The 17,525-nt window shown below is 35.8% G+C and overlaps 1 protein-coding gene and 1 long non-coding RNA gene across 2 annotated transcripts; both read right to left on the bottom strand.

The window, feature by feature from the left end:
* Positions 1-748: 748 nt before the first annotated feature.
* On the bottom strand, positions 749-7,868 carry LOC148764241 (uncharacterized). The gene is made up of 3 exons (XM_088803979.1): positions 6,850-7,868; positions 1,693-1,778; positions 749-856 (listed from the first exon to the last, which is right to left on the bottom strand). The coding sequence occupies exons 1-2, from the start codon at positions 7,790-7,792 to the stop codon at positions 1,732-1,734; spliced, it is 990 nt and encodes a 329-aa protein (XP_088660105.1). The 5' UTR covers positions 7,793-7,868; the 3' UTR covers positions 749-856; positions 1,693-1,731.
* A 1,059-nt stretch (positions 7,869-8,927) lies between these two features.
* Positions 8,928-10,714, bottom strand: LOC148764240 (uncharacterized). The gene is made up of 3 exons (XR_016024410.1): positions 10,610-10,714; positions 9,872-9,957; positions 8,928-9,035 (listed from the first exon to the last, which is right to left on the bottom strand). It is a non-coding gene; the product is annotated as an uncharacterized LOC148764240 (long non-coding RNA).
* Between the last annotated feature and the right edge of the window lie 6,811 nt (positions 10,715-17,525).

Below are 17,525 nucleotides of genomic sequence, written 5' to 3'. Positions count from 1 at the left end.
GACGTTCGAGTCTTGCGGGAGTACCCACCAAGTCCCGAAGAAGCCTTAATTGAAATTCTTGTTATCACCTTATATTCATCCCACCAACTTATGTAATCTCTTTGGATTGTATAACTCATTGTAATATGGTATTGAACAATAGTTGCAATAAATCAACTTAACCTTTATTTCACATAATTGTAAAGGTACATTAAAGTCTGTAATACCTAACTATACAATTGCATTAACACTATTTATGTCACGACCCGGAACCTCCCTCAGGCCCATGACAATCGCCGCGACGTCCCGATTGACACTCATTATCCGGAATGCCAACCGGAACCCCGCAAGGCTTACATATCAGTTTCTTTCCTTTCTTATGAGCAATCATTGTTAGATATCGAGTCTTTAGAGAATATATACTATTTTAGATCAAAAACAATCAAAATAAAATTTTCGCCACATAGGGGTATTTTGGTCATTTTTTTCTCAAAAATTTCAAAACTGGCTAAAACGTAATATACAAGTACAAAATACATAATTCATATTCAAAATGAGTTTAAAAGTCTAAAATCTTCATTTAAAACGAAATTACGATTATTTGAATAAAATAAAAAAAAAGAAATATTAAGGGAAATATTCTATTTTCTTATAAAACAATATTTATAAAGTTATACGTGAATAATTTTTATAGCGTAAAAGCTAAATAAATTTATACATACTGAAATACAGTAAGCCAAAATATTTAATTTAATTTACAATAACCAGAGGGCCCCCGAATAAACAAAAGTAAAGAGGACTGTGAACCTACGGTTTGGAAAATGCAGATCCAATAGTAGTCCTCGATGAGATCAGCTATCTACAGTCTATACTGAACCTGAAATGGGTGGAAAGGAGTTGGGTGAGATTTTGCAATCCCAATGAGTAAACAGACATTATCATAAATATCTAAAGGCGAGTAAAATGGAGGCAAGTTAAACAATAAATTTCAACCCATTTCATAATGTTTTCAATTTATTTCTTAAACCATAAAATATTTGTAATTTACCAAAACAATTGTTAAGGCTTATGTCTTTTATAAAAACAAGGCTCAAGCCAAAACTAATCCTCGGGGATACCTTGGCCGAGGCATCTAACCGAGTCCGCCAAGGGTGTTAAAATATTCACACGTGAAACACATTTTTATTTTTAAAACCAGCCGTTCCTTGGCGTTGGCCGAGTTACACATTCACGTGGGGGTTCGACGTGAAGTGAACTCTAATACTACCCCAGGAGTTACCCTCCTCGCCTCTACAACCGGAGTAACTATATAACTGGGTTTACCGTGCCCCTCTAATAGGCAGTCCACGGAAACCCGTCACTGCAGTGACTAACCCACCAATTTTAATAAAATTTCGACAATATAACGTGGCTTTTATTTATTTATCCAGCCTGCATAGTAAAACAACTTACATAAATTTCCCAATGCATTCACAAAATATAGCCACATATACTCATTTCTCATAAGCCATTCCTAGGAAAATATATATTTTTCAAGTCAATTTGTAGCCTCCAATTACTCAATTTCATAATCAATATAATATATTTTTATTTATCACATTTATTCCTAAAACATCAAAAATCTCGTTTTAATCTCGTTCTCATTTCATAAAATACATAAAGGGCATTTAAAATAAACTCTAGATAATTTACAATAATAATAAGTTTACTCACCGTTTGTACAAACTAAAAGCTTTCTAAGCACCCCGATCACTACTTGTCGGGTACGACTTCTTTGCCTTTTCCGGAAGGCTCTCCTCCTAGACACATTACAAAAATTTACACAATTCATCACATTGATGCTAAATCACTATATAATTAACTTAAATCCTATACTAATGCATGGTATGAAATGCAATAGCCTAAAACGACTTAAATGCGGTATTAACCTATTTTTGGCACTTTGCCCGATAAATTGCTAACGCGCTCCATTTTAGCTCTAAATCATCCCATTCTCTCTCCAACATTTCTAACCATTAAATATCAGCCAATAACCTTCTAAAAACAACAAAATCAGCTCACTCCCTTCCTTGGAAAATTCGACCAAAAATGGGACATTAACTCGGTAAATTTTCTACTTTGTTTTTCTATCACGTTTAATCGTTTTTCATCATTTCTCTTCATTTTCCTTAGAATAAAATCAATTCATCATCATTGGACAGCATTGAGCATTCAGCCAAGAGTGGGTATTGTGAAAATTTACTGATTTCTTGCCCAATTTAATTTCTAAACACATTTAACTAACTAAAACTATCAATTTAACTAAAAATCAAAACCTAAAAATTTCAATTTCTCTCTCCTAGAATTTCGTCCAGCCCTTGATATCACTTTTTGATCTCTCTCCTCAAGCATGCTAAATGGAAATAAAGGCATAGGAAAGGTAGGAATCAAGCTAAAATCGAAAAATCTTACCGTTAGACGCGTAAACGGTCGAAAACCGCGAATTTCTCTTTGAATTTTCTTGTTTCTCTTTGGTTTTTCTTTTCTTCTTCCTTTCCTCTCTATTTCCTCTGTTTTTCTTCCTTATGGCCGGCCAGCACTCAAAATTTGGGTTTAAATGGCTGACTTTTCATTAAAATAATATTATTTCATTAAAAAAATGCCATGTGTCACTTTCCCATTGGCCCATTTTTAAAATTTCATCCATTGGTTTCCAAATTTTCACCATACACTTGTCTCATATATTCATAGCTTAGATAAAATTCTCAGACTCATCCAAAGTCTCGGTGGAGTAATTTTTGCAATTTACACTTTTGCCCCCGTAAAAGTCAAAAATTACATTTTTGCCCCAAAAATTGAAAAATTGCCCATAGACATATTTTTCATCCCTTATACTCATACCATTCTCCAATTCGTCAAATTTGATCAAAATTCTCTCAAAATCTCAAATTTTGTCCATGGGTGGCAAAATTACGATTTTGCCCCTACACTCCAAAAATCACCAGAATTAAACTTTTTCACTTCCTATCATTAAATTATACTCCAAATAGTTAATCTTGGTCAAAAATTTCACTCCATGATCAAATTATTATCTTAGGTGGCAAAATGACGATTTTGCCCTTGAATATCAAAATTTCTAATTTTACCCCAAATGAACCCTCGAACTCCGAACAATCATTTTTAGTCATTCCTGAACTATAAAATATTAAATTTCATCCTACAATTCCTATTTGAACTAGTTCGAGGTTAAATCAACTCAAGTGTACCGTTAGGTACGATATCGGGTTTCGTCTTTTCTTATGTGCTTTCCTAGCATAATAACATGCTACTCAGTGCATGTATGTCATGACATGTATTTATAGGGTTGGGTTTTACAATTCTACCCCCCTAAAAATAAAATTTTGACCTCAAAATTTCACTTACCAGATTCAACAAATAGATGCGGGTATTGGTTCCTCATCTGATGCTCTACTTCCCATGTCATTTCCTCCATTCGAGCATTTTTCCACAATACTTTGACCATTGAAATACTCTTGTTTCTCAGTACTCGATCCTTTCAATCCAAGATACTCACAGGTTGTACCTCGAACTTCAAATCGTCATGCAACTCGATTGGAGGTGCTTCGAGGACGTGAGAGGGATCTGGTACATATTTCTTAAGCATGGAGACATGAAAAACGTTGTGGATCCGATCTAACTCTGGAGGTAATTCTAACCGATAAGCCACTGGTCCAATCCTTTCAATGATTCGGAATGGTCCAATATATCTCGGGTTGAGCTTTCCTCTCTTCGCAAATCGAATCACACCTTTCATTATCCAATAAAACACCATAATTTATCATGATAGTATAATCAATAAGATTTAATACTTCAAAGTATTCAAATTATTACCTTTCCAAGGAGAAACCTTAAGAAAAACTTTATCATCGATCTCAAACTCCAAGTCTTTTCTCCGTTTATCTGCATAGCTCTTCTGCCTATCCTGGGCTACCTTTAGCCTCTCTCGTATAACCTTGATCTTGTCATTAGTTAGCTCGATCAATTCCACACTCACTAACTTTCTTTCACCCACTTCATCCCAACAAAGTGGAGTACGACATTTCCTTCCATATAAAGCTTCGTATGGTGCCATACCAATGCTAGACTGAAAGCTATTGTTGTAAGCAAATTCCACCAATGGCAAATGTCTGTCCCAACTCCCAATAAAGTCAATGACACAAGCCCGTAACATATCCTCCAAGGTCTGGATAGTCCTTTCTGACTGACCATCCGTCTGTGGGTGAAAAGCAGTGCTAAATTTCAATTTGATTCCAAGAGCTTCTTGAAATTTCGGCCAGAATCGAGAAGTGAATCGAGGATCTCGATCTGACACTATAGAAACGGGAACTTCATGTAGCCTCACAATCTCATCTATATAGAGCTGAGCCAGCTTCTCAATAGAGTATGTACTATGGACAGCTAAAAAGTGAGCGGACTTAGTCAACCGATCTACGATCACCCAAATCGCATCATTTCCCCTCTGTGTCCGCGGCAATCCCAAAACAAAATCCATAGTTACATGCTCCCATTTCCACTCGGGAACAGGTAAAGACTGAAGTGTACCTGCTGGCCTCTGATGCTCCGCCTTAACTTGCTGACATACGAGACACTTTGCTACGAATTCTGCTACGTCTCGCTTCATACCCGGCCACCAATAATTCTCCCTGATAGTCCTATACATCTTGGTGCTTCCGGGATGCAATGCATAGGCAGATGAATGGGCTTCTTCCATGATCGCTTGTCTCAACTGGTTTCCCTCAGGAACACAAACTCGATCTTTAAACATCAAGACGTTATCCTCTCCAAATCTGAACTCACTGACTCCCCCATCGGTCAGTTTTTGAATTTCTTTTCTTAACTCATCATCAGACCTCTGAATGTCCTTGATCTGATTAAGTAACGAAGGTCGCACAATGAAGTTTGCCAATAAGGATCCATCCTCACCATTTCTCAACTGGACCCCAAGAGATTTCATCTCTATTAATGCTGGAAAATAACAACTCTGAAGTGCTGCTAAAGACGATGAAGACTTACGACTTAAGGCATCAGCTACAACGTTCGCCTTTCCCGGATGATAGTCTATCACCAAGTCATAATCTTTTATCAACTCCAACCATCGCCTTTGCCTCAAATTAAGCTCCTTTTGGGTGAGCAAATATTTTAAACTCTTATGATCCGTAAATATCCGACAATGCTCACCATACAAGTAATGCCTCCAGATTTTTAAAGCAAACACCACTGCTGCTAACTCTAAATCATGTTTAGGGTAATTTGCTTCATGCCTCTTTAGCTGTCTAGAAGCATAAGCCACAACTTTTTCATCCTGCATCAATACGCACCCTAACCCCAACTTTGAGGCATCACTATATACTACAAATCCCTTACCATTAACAGGAAGTGTTAAAACGGGAGCGGAGGTTAACCTGTTCTTTAGCTCCTGAAATCGATTCTCACAAACATCATCCCACACAAACTTAACTCCCTTACGAGTTAGACGGGTCAAAGGAGCTGCTATTAAGGAAAACCCCTGAACAAACCTCCGATAATAACCGGCTAATCCGAGGAAACTACGAATCTCCGTCACTATCTTAGGTTGCTCCCATTGTAAAATTGCCTCTACTTTCTTAGGATCAACATATATTCCAGTTCTCGATACTACGTGTCCCAAGAATACCACTTCCTGTAACCAAAACTCACACTTCGAAAACTTTGCATACAACTGTCTTTCCCTCAAAGTTTGTAATACTATACGCAAGTGGGCAGCGTGCTCATCATTATCTCTCGAGTAAACCAGTATGTCATCAATGAACACAATAACAAACTTGTCCAGGTAAGGGTGGAACACCCTATTCATGAGATCCATAAAAGCTGCCGGTGCGTTAGTTAACCCGAAAGGCATGACCAAGAACTCATAATGACCGTACCGAGTCCTGAACGCTGTCTTGGGTACATCTTGTTCTTTAATCCTCAACTGATGATACCCAGACCTTAGATCAACCTTGGAAAACAATGTAGCTCCCTGTAATTGATCGAAAAGATCATCAATCCTCGGTAACGGATACTTGTTCTTAATGGTCATTCTGTTAAGCTGTCGGTAATCGATACATAACCGAAGTGTACCGTCTTTCTTTTTCACAAATAAAACCGGTGCTCCCCACGGAGATATACTAGGGCGTATAAAACCCTTGTCCACCAACTCTTGCAATTGTACTTTCAACTCCTTCAACTCTGCCGGAGCCATTCTATATGGAGGGATAGAAATAGGTGCGGTACCCGAAAGTAAATCAATAGGGAACTCAAGCTCTCGATCAGGAGGCAGTCCCGGTAAATCATCAGGAAATACATCAGGAAACTCACTTACTATCGGGACATCCTCTAACTTAGGTTCCCCCTTTGAAGTATCAATCACGTATGCCAAATAAGTCGAATACCCTTTCTGCACTAATTTCGAAGCTTTGATGGCCGAGATTACACAGGACGGTAATACTCGGCGTTTCCCTACAAACACAATCTCTGCTCCCTCCGAATTTCGGAGAATAACTTCCTTTCGGAAACAATCCACGTTCGCTCGATGTGCAGTTAACCAGTCCATACCCAATATTATATCAAAATCCAAGATCTCTAGAGGAATTAAGTCACCCCTAAATTCTTCCTCGCCTACCCTTACCCCACAGTCTCTATAACAACTATTTCTAACTAGCTTTTCTCCTAAAGGGGTGTGAATTACAATTTCTTCCTCTAATGGTGACAAGTTTCTATCAGCAATTGATGCAAATGTGGTGCTCACATAAGACCTATCTGAGCCAGAATCTATCAAAACATAAGCATCTTTATCAAATAAAGACATAGTACCTGTCACTGCTCCAGGTCGGACTTGTGCCTCATCTTCCGTCACAGCGAAAACTCTTGTCGAGGTACGAGTCTGTGGTCTCGAAGGTGGATGTGCCGGGGTATTACTCTCCACACCGGACCGTATGGCCACTCCCTGTCTTGGTGGCAACCCAGAAGAATCTCTCCTCTGTATATCAGTGCGAGCTGGTGAAGATGATGCAACTACCGTGGCTCGTCCTAACCGTGGGCAATTACTCCTAATATGACCCGTCTGTCCACATTGGAAACATCTTGTTGGCTCTCTACATAGCCCACTATGATAATTCCCACAATTTCTGCATCTGTCAGAACCTCCGAAACTCTTCCCAGAACCAGTCATAGCAGATCTGCTAAACCTCGAAGGTCTCTGTTGTGATGGTGGAAATGGAGGTCGAGGAGATGTCACGGAAACAGAAGTAGTACTCCCTGAAATCGCTGAGTCCTTGCCTCTTTTTACTGGCTGACTAGAAGACATACCAGGATTCCTCCTTTTTGCAAACTCAGTCCGAATCCTCCTATTCTCAGTCGCGAGCTTCTCAGCTCGTAAAGCCATCTGTACCACCTCCTTATGCGGCTCCCTACCAGTCACTGTCATCCGCTCTCTAATCTCATTACGGAGCCCTTCCTCGAAATAACTGGCCTGATCCTGCTCAGATTTCACCAGATCTGGTACATATAACATTAACTCGTTAAAACGAGTCTCGTACTCCTCTACAGTTAGATTTCCCTGTTTCAAACTCAAAAATTCTCTCTTCTTTTCTTTCTGATGGAAATAAGTGAAATACTGACCATCGAATTCCCTGAGAAAATCAGACCATGTCTGAGGAGTAGCGGAACGGGACTTCACCGAATTCCACCAAGTACGAGCCCTCTTCTCTAATAATCTCGTAGCCACCATCAGCTTCATGTCGTCGTCTAATCTCATATCAGAGAGAGTCTCTGAAACCTGATTAATCCAGTCCTTTGCCACAGTGGCATCCAACTCACCCGTGAAAGATACACAACCCAATTGCCTAGCCTCCTTCAGCTTCTTCGAAATGGATACATCCTGTACTGGTGGTGGAACTAAAGGAGTAGTTGGAGGCACTACAGGTGGAACTTGACCAGTCTGAGCTTGACCAGCCATTGCTGCAAAGAAAGCTGCCAATGCTTGTGCTGCCTCAGTAGGCATGGCGGGAATACCCGTAGGTGGCTGAGGAGATGGAGGATGTGGAGGACTATCGACCTGCTCAGCAGCAGGTGCTGCCCGAATGGTAGATGCAGCTGATTCCTCCTCTACTGTATTTGGCTGATGACGTTGGGAACGACCTTTTCCCCTCCCAACCGATCTAGTGAGAGGTGGACGTCCGCGTCTAGGAGGCATTGTAATCTATAAAAAATACGAGCAAGTTTAGGTAACCTTAGGCTCTATATGCAGATGCATGCATTCTATTCAACCTAACCTAACTTAACTTAATCCGGGGCCACACTGATATTGTAAATTTTTAAAACAACTTTAAAACTAAAAACTTTAATCTTTAAAACCAAAAGCTCTGATACCAATCGAATTGTCACGACCCGGAACCTCCCTCAGGCCCATGACAATCGCCGCGACGTCCCGATTGACACTCATTATCCGGAATGCCAACCGGAACCCCGCAAGGCTTACATATCAGTTTCTTTCCTTTCTTATGAGCAATCATTGTTAGATATCGAGTCTTTAGAGAATATATACTATTTTAGATCAAAAACAATCAAAATAAAATTTTCGCCACATAGGGGTATTTTGGTCATTTTTTTCTCAAAAATTTCAAAACTGGCTAAAACGTAATATACAAGTACAAAATACATAATTCATATTCAAAATGAGTTTAAAAGTCTAAAATCTTCATTTAAAACGAAATTACGATTATTTGAATAAAATAAAAAAAAAGAAATATTAAGGGAAATATTCTATTTTCTTATAAAACAATATTTATAAAGTTATACGTGAATAATTTTTATAGCGTAAAAGCTAAATAAATTTATACATACTGAAATACAGTAAGCCAAAATATTTAATTTAATTTACAATAACCAGAGGGCCCCCGAATAAACAAAAGTAAAGAGGACTGTGAACCTACGGTTTGGAAAATGCAGATCCAATAGTAGTCCTCGATGAGATCAGCTATCTACAGTCTATACTGAACCTGAAATGGGTGGAAAGGAGTTGGGTGAGATTTTGCAATCCCAATGAGTAAACAGACATTATCATAAATATCTAAAGGCGAGTAAAATGGAGGCAAGTTAAACAATAAATTTCAACCCATTTCATAATGTTTTCAATTTATTTCTTAAACCATAAAATATTTGTAATTTACCAAAACAATTGTTAAGGCTTATGTCTTTTATAAAAACAAGGCTCAAGCCAAAACTAATCCTCGGGGATACCTTGGCCGAGGCATCTAACCGAGTCCGCCAAGGGTGTTAAAATATTCACACGTGAAACACATTTTTATTTTTAAAACCAGCCGTTCCTTGGCGTTGACCGAGTTACACATTCACGTGGGGGTTCGACGTGAAGTGAACTCTAATACTACCCCAGGAGTTACCCTCCTCGCCTCTACAACCGGAGTAACTATATAACTGGGTTTACCGTGCCCCTCTAATAGGCAGTCCACGGAAACCCGTCACTGCAGTGACTAACCCACCAATTTTAATAAAATTTCGACAATATAACGTGGCTTTTATTTATTTATCCAGCCTGCATAGTAAAACAACTTACATAAATTTCCCAATGCATTCACAAAATATAGCCACATATACTCATTTCTCATAAGCCATTCCTAGGAAAATATATATTTTTCAAGTCAATTTGTAGCCTCCAATTACTCAATTTCATAATCAATATAATATATTTTTATTTATCACATTTATTCCTAAAACATCAAAAATCTCGTTTTAATCTCGTTCTCATTTCATAAAATACATAAAGGGCATTTAAAATAAACTCTAGATAATTTACAATAATAATAAGTTTACTCACCGTTTGTACAAACTAAAAGCTTTCTAAGCACCCCGATCACTACTTGTCGGGTACGACTTCTTTGCCTTTTCCGGAAGGCTCTCCTCCTAGACACATTACAAAAATTTACACAATTCATCACATTGATGCTAAATCACTATATAATTAACTTAAATCCTATACTAATGCATGGTATGAAATGCAATAGCCTAAAACGACTTAAATGCGGTATTAACCTATTTTTGGCACTTTGCCCAATAAATTGCTAACGCGCTCCATTTTAGCTCTAAATCATCCCATTCTCTCTCCAACATTTCTAACCATTAAATATCAGCCAATAACCTTCTAAAAACAACAAAATCAGCTCACTCCCTTCCTTGGAAAATTCGACCAAAAATGGGACATTAACTCGGTAAATTTTCTACTTTGTTTTTCTATCACGTTTAATCGTTTTTCATCATTTCTCTTCATTTTCCTTAGAATAAAATCAATTCATCATCATTGTACAGCATTGAGCATTCAGCCAAGAGTGGGTATTGTGAAAATTTACTGATTTCTTGCCCAATTTAATTTCTAAACACATTTAACTAACTAAAACTATCAATTTAACTAAAAATCAAAACCTAAAAATTTCAATTTCTCTCTCCTAGAATTTCGTCCAGCCCTTGATATCACTTTTTGATCTCTCTCCTCAAGCATGCTAAATGGAAATAAAGGCATAGGAAAGGTAGGAATCAAGCTAAAATCGAAAAATCTTACCGTTAGACGCGTAAACGGTCGAAAACCGCGAATTTCTCTTTGAATTTTCTTGTTTCTCTTTGGTTTTTCTTTTCTTCTTCCTTTCCTCTCTATTTCCTCTGTTTTTCTTCCTTATGGCCGGCCAGCACTCAAAATTTGGGTTTAAATGGCTGACTTTTCATTAAAATAATATTATTTCATTAAAAAAATGCCATGTGTCACTTTCCCATTGGCCCATTTTTAAAATTTCATCCATTGGTTTCCAAATTTTCACCATACACTTGTCTCATATATTCATAGCTTAGATAAAATTCTCAGACTCATCCAAAGTCTCGGTGGAGTAATTTTTGCAATTTACACTTTTACCCCCGTAAAAGTCAAAAATTACATTTTTGCCCCAAAAATTGAAAAATTGCCCATAGACATATTTTTCATCCCTTATACTCATACCATTCTCCAATTTGTCAAATTTGATCAAAATTCTCTCAAAATCTCAAATTTTGTCCATGGGTGGCAAAATTACGATTTTGCCCCTACACTCCAAAAATCACCAGAATTAAACTTTTTCACTTCCTATCATTAAATTATACTCCAAATGGTTAATCTTGGTCAAAAATTTCACTCCATGATCAAATTATTATCTTAGGTGGCAAAATGACGATTTTGCCCTTGAATATCAAAATTTCTAATTTTACCCCAAATGAACCCTCGAACTCCGAACAATCATTTTTAGTCATTCCTGAACTATAAAATATTAAATTTCATCCTACAATTCCTATTTGAACTAGTTCGAGGTTAAATCAACTCAAGTGTACCGTTAGGTACGATATCGGGTTTCGTCTTTTCTTATGTGCTTTCCTAGCATAATAACATGCTACTCAGTGCATGTATGTCATGACATGTATTTATAGGGTTGGGTTTTACAATTTACAACCAATTTATGCTATGAATGACTTGACCTCTAGCAACGAAGCTACTCGGAATAAAGTGCTATGAGATGCCTTTACCTATCCGCGATGGATAATAAATGTCAATGAATGCACGCTAGGCTGATCACTATCTGCAAAAGGGAGATAAGGCAGTGAGTCTTACAAACTTATTGATCATCGACACTGTGAGCAGGGCGTAGATGGGAAAAAGGCTTAAAGTAGTTCATTTGAATAATAAACCCAGATTATAAAATGATAATCTTAGGAAACCAATCACAAGTAAGGTGTTTATGCCTTGTAAGAAAATGATACCGCAAAATCGTAATGCAATACTTTCCTTGGCAAAACAATGCCAAAAACAAGCTTAGTAAAAATAAGTTTCAATCGTCAAAGTCATCACTTTCCATCAAAAATACAAATAACCATATAAAAGTACACCCACTCCCAAAATGTGTGGCATGTAAAAATCAATATGTACATCCACATAAACCAACTCATGATTGCATATAAGCACTAAAAGCTTTCGTTCAAATAAGGGAGCTACAGAAAACATTAACTCTCTACCATGCAAAAGAGTACGAGTCTAAAACTCTCAAGGCTCTCGAGTAGGTGAACATAGTAATCACTCATGGACCCATTTTCACGTAATAACAATCCAAGAGGTCCTCCTCCATCGGATTCCCATAGCCATGGCAGTTTCGATGATGTTGGCCGACATCGGAGAAATCAGGTGGTCGCAACCATGTATATCAACTTGTGGCCTAGCCACATATATCAACCCATGGCCTTGCCATGTATATATCACAGACCTAAACCCCAGCCACGTCTAACAGCCCTTTAGTGACCTAAAGGTTCTTTAGCTAGAGCTCACTTGTGCACAAGGGTCACATTATCCCAATATGACATTGGCTCTACTTTCGACGCTCTGGGTTTGTCAAAGCTGTTTTCAAAACAAAATCTAGGTTTTCCAAGACTTTTGCTTTAAATCATTTAAAAACAAGGCTCGATAACCTTCCAAATTACTTTTCACATTAAATGCATGGTATAAACATTTGTATAAAGATCAGACTAAAACCGACTTTCAAAAGTTTGCATTTAAACCATTTTGACAAGTACATTTAACTATGCATATCACACAAAGATACAAGGCATGGATTTTTTATGCAAAATAGTGCAAAAAGGCTTGCTTCTCGATTTCTAAAACACTTTACATATGTCTATATATAGATAGTCTACACAAACAACTTCCAAATCAACTTGCATCCACAATTTCCAATGGTTTCTACCAGCTCATGCTTTCCACAATAGCAGTGTATAAATCATTGCAAATCCAGTTCAAAATTGCTTATCAAGGCTAACAACTCATGTTATCCATAATTGCTTTTAAAGAAAACCGGCAATGTTTATTAAACGTATAACAATATATATAGTATAGATCTTTTGAAATAGACACCCCCTACTCACCTTACAATGGCAGGATATCACTTCACCACTTATCCGATTACGTTTCCTCCTTTAGTTAATCACCACGGTAATCCTTTTCCACTTGCACACTTCCTAGCAATAAACCAAGCTTAATATACTTAGTGTTTATCGTTCCCATTTTTCTTTCTCATTCAAACATTAATCATCATTTTAATAACTTACATCATGCTAGAATCACCATTCTCTCTCACTTAACCTTTGCATATTCATATACATTTTGACATTTTTTTTAGTTTTTTTTACTAAAGGAATTCATATCTTTTATTTGCGTAATTCTTTAGATTATATGTACCAGTAACTTATTTATAACATTAAGTGCCCATTTCAACCTTTCCAAGCAACTTTCATCCAAATCTATCTTATATTTTCATAATATTAACCACATATATGGCAGCAACAATCATTCCAATTTTACTCAATTATTTCTAATTTTACATGCATCATTATCTATAATAATTTTCAATGCTTTATTTCTCAATCCTCCATCCACATTATTCCTCCTTATTTCTTTCAAATAACATACCATGCAAACTTAACATTTCCAACTAGCTCATGCATTTTAGATTCTTTCAACAACCGTTATTCCTCACAATGTGCCTTTCAAGATTCCAACCACACAATAGTAGCCATTTCTCAAGATCTCTCAACTATACTTAAAACATTATTCATTTTTACCTTTAAGGTTGCTTGATCTGTACATGCACTCCAATGTTCCTCCAAAACTTTAATCATCAAGCTGCCAACATGATTCACAAATTATTTCGTCAAAAATTTTTCCAATCGTAGGCCTTAAAACATAGTATTATGCTTACCACTTCTCTTTCACTTTGAATTCATCATGCATCCACGGTTTTGATAGCTTGCATGTCACTAAATCTTCTCCAATCAAGCCAATCTTTGTTACCACAAAACATTTCTTATAGTTACCAACCCATTTTCATAGATCAATCAAGCTAAAACCACAATCCTTACCTTATTTCTCTTGTATCTTGAAACCAAGCTTTACACCTCCATCAACACTCCACGGCTTCTCTCTTGAATGTTGAAGACTCTTTGGGTGATAAAATAACACAAATCTACAAGACAGAGGAAAGAAGCCTCATAGTTTCTCTTGAACCTTCATAACCTGGGCCTTTCCTACTTTTTTCTCTTTTTTCTTTTTTTTTTCTTCCTCTCAAGTGGAACTTCTCAAGCTTCCTCTTCTTTCTTTTCTTCTCTAAATGGCTAGCTCTCAAGTCTCACCAAAGCCGATTCACCTTTCTCTTTTACTCTTGCAACTTAGCATTTATATGGCCACCTATTCAACCAATCACAATACATGCACATATTTACCTTTTATTTTCATTTGGCCATTTTGCCAACCAATGGTTCTTCATGCACCAATTTCCTCCCTTGTTCATTGGCCCATTATCTATCCTGACTAAACTTCTCCATCCGCCACCTTCACTCTTTTATCTTTTCTTTCTTTATTATTTATTTCATGCACCACCTTATTGCTCCAATCCTATTTCATGCACCACTTTTACCTTTAGTTTATTTGGTCATTTTTTAATCTATTTAAGTAACATACATCCCATATTTTCCTTTCCCCATTTGGCCACCTAATGTACCAATCTCTTTACATGCAAATAAATTCAGGCTTATTCTTCCTTTTACTTCACATGGTGGGGGTCTCACATGTTTCTCACTAACTTTCTCCTTTTTGCATGCTATCATTTGCATGTAATAGTGAATTTATATGCACATCTCATTATCTCACATAATCTAACTTTTCTTGGTTAGTTAATGTCCATTTAGCTTCAAATATTGTAATTGCACATAATTCCTCAACTTTTTCTTATTAACCATTCAACCCTCTATACTTTTCATCCTTTAAAATTAGGTCTTTTAAACATTTCTGTTAATTCCAATTTCCTTCTATCTTTCTTCCTTTACACTTGTACAAATAAAATATCAATTTGACACTTCATTAAGGTGTCACCATAATATTTAAATATATTCTCACTCGCTCTTTCTTTATTTAATAAAGGCATGCAGGCCCCACTTACGTCTTTTTTCTTCTAAATTCTTTCTTGCTTCTTCTTGCCCACTTAGACTAGCCATATAATTCTCCTTCACGACTAATTTCAACAATAGATAAAATATTAATATTTTAATATTATTTTATTACTAAAAGATTATTTTATTTCAAAATTTTTCACTTGTCTCCTTGGGATCCAAAATGTCTCACTTTGTCTTGATTCACTTCCAAATCACCTTTTAACTAGTTAATTCATCTTCAATAAAAATATTTATTATTTAATTATTATTCACCTGTCACCACTCTTTGGCATTTAAATTAGCATCCATTGACCCTTTGTCTTGTTGATAAGGTCGTATTAGCTTCTATACCAGGGTACGGGGTGTTACAATATGTTTCATAAAATTAAAGATGTCAAAGATGATGGATTAACATCCATAAGTAAGGAAATGTGATTTCTAAAATTATGGAAGTTAAAATATCTTCATTAGCTAATTAAGTATATATGGAATATGTTTCACAGAGATTGATAATTGATCTAATAAATTATGAAATGTGATTCCTTAATTTAAAGGTGTCAAAATTTAAATTATTTAAGACAACATTAATCTAGGAATTAGATTCCTAGTAGTAGTAAGAGTATAAATATTTATGGACAAATTTGGTTTTAAATTGACTTCTTACAAGAAGATTATTCTAATTTGACCTTAAATTTAAAGATTAAATTGTCTAAGAATTTCCTAACAAGATTATGTAATAATAGACATTCAATCTTTAATTAAATAAGATTTATAATTGGTTGTCTAAAATGTTTAGGAACACAAATTAAAATTGTTTTAATTTGTAATTTGTAATAAAATTTGAATTCTAATCCTAATGAAATTAGGAGTTAAAGAATTACTAATTTTGATTAGTAAAATTCTCTAACGTTAGAATTAAAAACATAAAAATAAAATTAATCTCAAATACCTCATATGATTAACAATTTAAATAAGACATGTTTTAAATTTTTCTATATTCATGTTGATGAATGTATGTAGATATTTATTGACCTAGGCCCATATGATTATGCTATAATTGAAGTCTATATTTAGCTTAAATAGTAAGCATGTGATAGATTTATTTTATGCGATTTAATGAATGCTATGCATGCACAATGAGACGTTAATAAATTTGTAAAACAAAATCCTTCATGAAAATATTGAGTCACATGCTACGCATGACTAAATTGCCTTCCACCATATAGCAAGATAATTTAGCTGCTCTTTTAATTGAAGGCTTGTTGAGCACACTCAATGCCACATTTTTACATGAGTATGTTTGAGCTATTAGTGGGTCTTACTCAACTAATTTCATAAAACCCGAGTGGTTGGAAACTTGATTATTATGGAAACTAGAGGCAATGGTTAGGCAAAACATATATGATATGTTTAGGCAATGTGTTGTCACCTAACTGATCTACAAGTCACATAAGAGATGTGATCGATAAACTAAGTTCTCTACCCAATTAGGCATATCATGGCTTGTTGAGCACACTTAAGGTCATGGTAAATTGAAAGGGGTCCTATGAAATGCCCCATACTTTGATATAGTGATAAATAAAGTTGATCGAATGCAAATTGAGGTCAATTAAAATGTTTAAAAGTGATAAAAGACGAAAAGAGTAGTTTAGGATAAAATATTTCGCAAGTGAGAAAATAACAATAAAATAATAATAATTTTATCAGAGGAGAATTTGTGAGATAAAAGGTGATTCGGAAGTCAAGTGAGGCATAATAAGGTATTTCACGTACCAAGGAGACAAGATAAAATTTTTTTTAAAATATTAATATTTAGTTGGATGTCGAAATCAGTCATGAAGAAGGATCATATGGTTGATCCAAGTGGGGGAGAAGATGACAAGCCCGACTCTATAAAAATATTTGTCATGACATACATGTGATGGATAGCATGTTTGCATGCTAAGAGAGTCCCAAAAAAAAAATTTACAAAAGTCGGTATTGTACCTAGAGGTACAACAAAGTTGATTTAAACCTCGAACTAGACCAAATAGAGAATTTATGATGAAATTAAGAATTTTAAACTCACAGAATGGTTTATTATGGTAATTTGAAGTTCGAGGATCAATTTGAAGACAAACCGAACTTTTCGCTATCTAGGGGCAAAATGGTCATTTGCCAACTAAGGACAAAATGGAAATTTTTAGAAAAGATTTTTGGCCCCATTTGACTTATTGGAGTAAGATTTGAGGTTTAGAAGTGAAAAATTTTAATTTCGGTATAATTTGGAGAAAAAGGGTAAAATGGTAATTTTGCCATCCGAAATCGAAAATTTAATTTTTGAAAGGATTTTGATCAAATTTAATTATTTGGAGTGTGAAATGAGTATGATGAGTGCAAATTATGCATTATGGCAAATTTTCAATTTTTGGGGCAAAAATGTAATTTTTGAAAAGTTCGGGGGCAAAAGTGTAATTTTGAAAAATTTGCTCCACCAAAACTTT

This window comes from Theobroma cacao, chromosome 2 (genome assembly GCF_053813885.1).
Source record: "Theobroma cacao isolate CCN51 chromosome 2, ASM5381388v1, whole genome shotgun sequence".
Taxonomy (NCBI): domain Eukaryota; kingdom Viridiplantae; phylum Streptophyta; class Magnoliopsida; order Malvales; family Malvaceae; genus Theobroma; species Theobroma cacao.
Note: the sequence above shows the minus strand (reverse complement) of the source record. Positions and strands in the feature narration are given on the sequence as shown.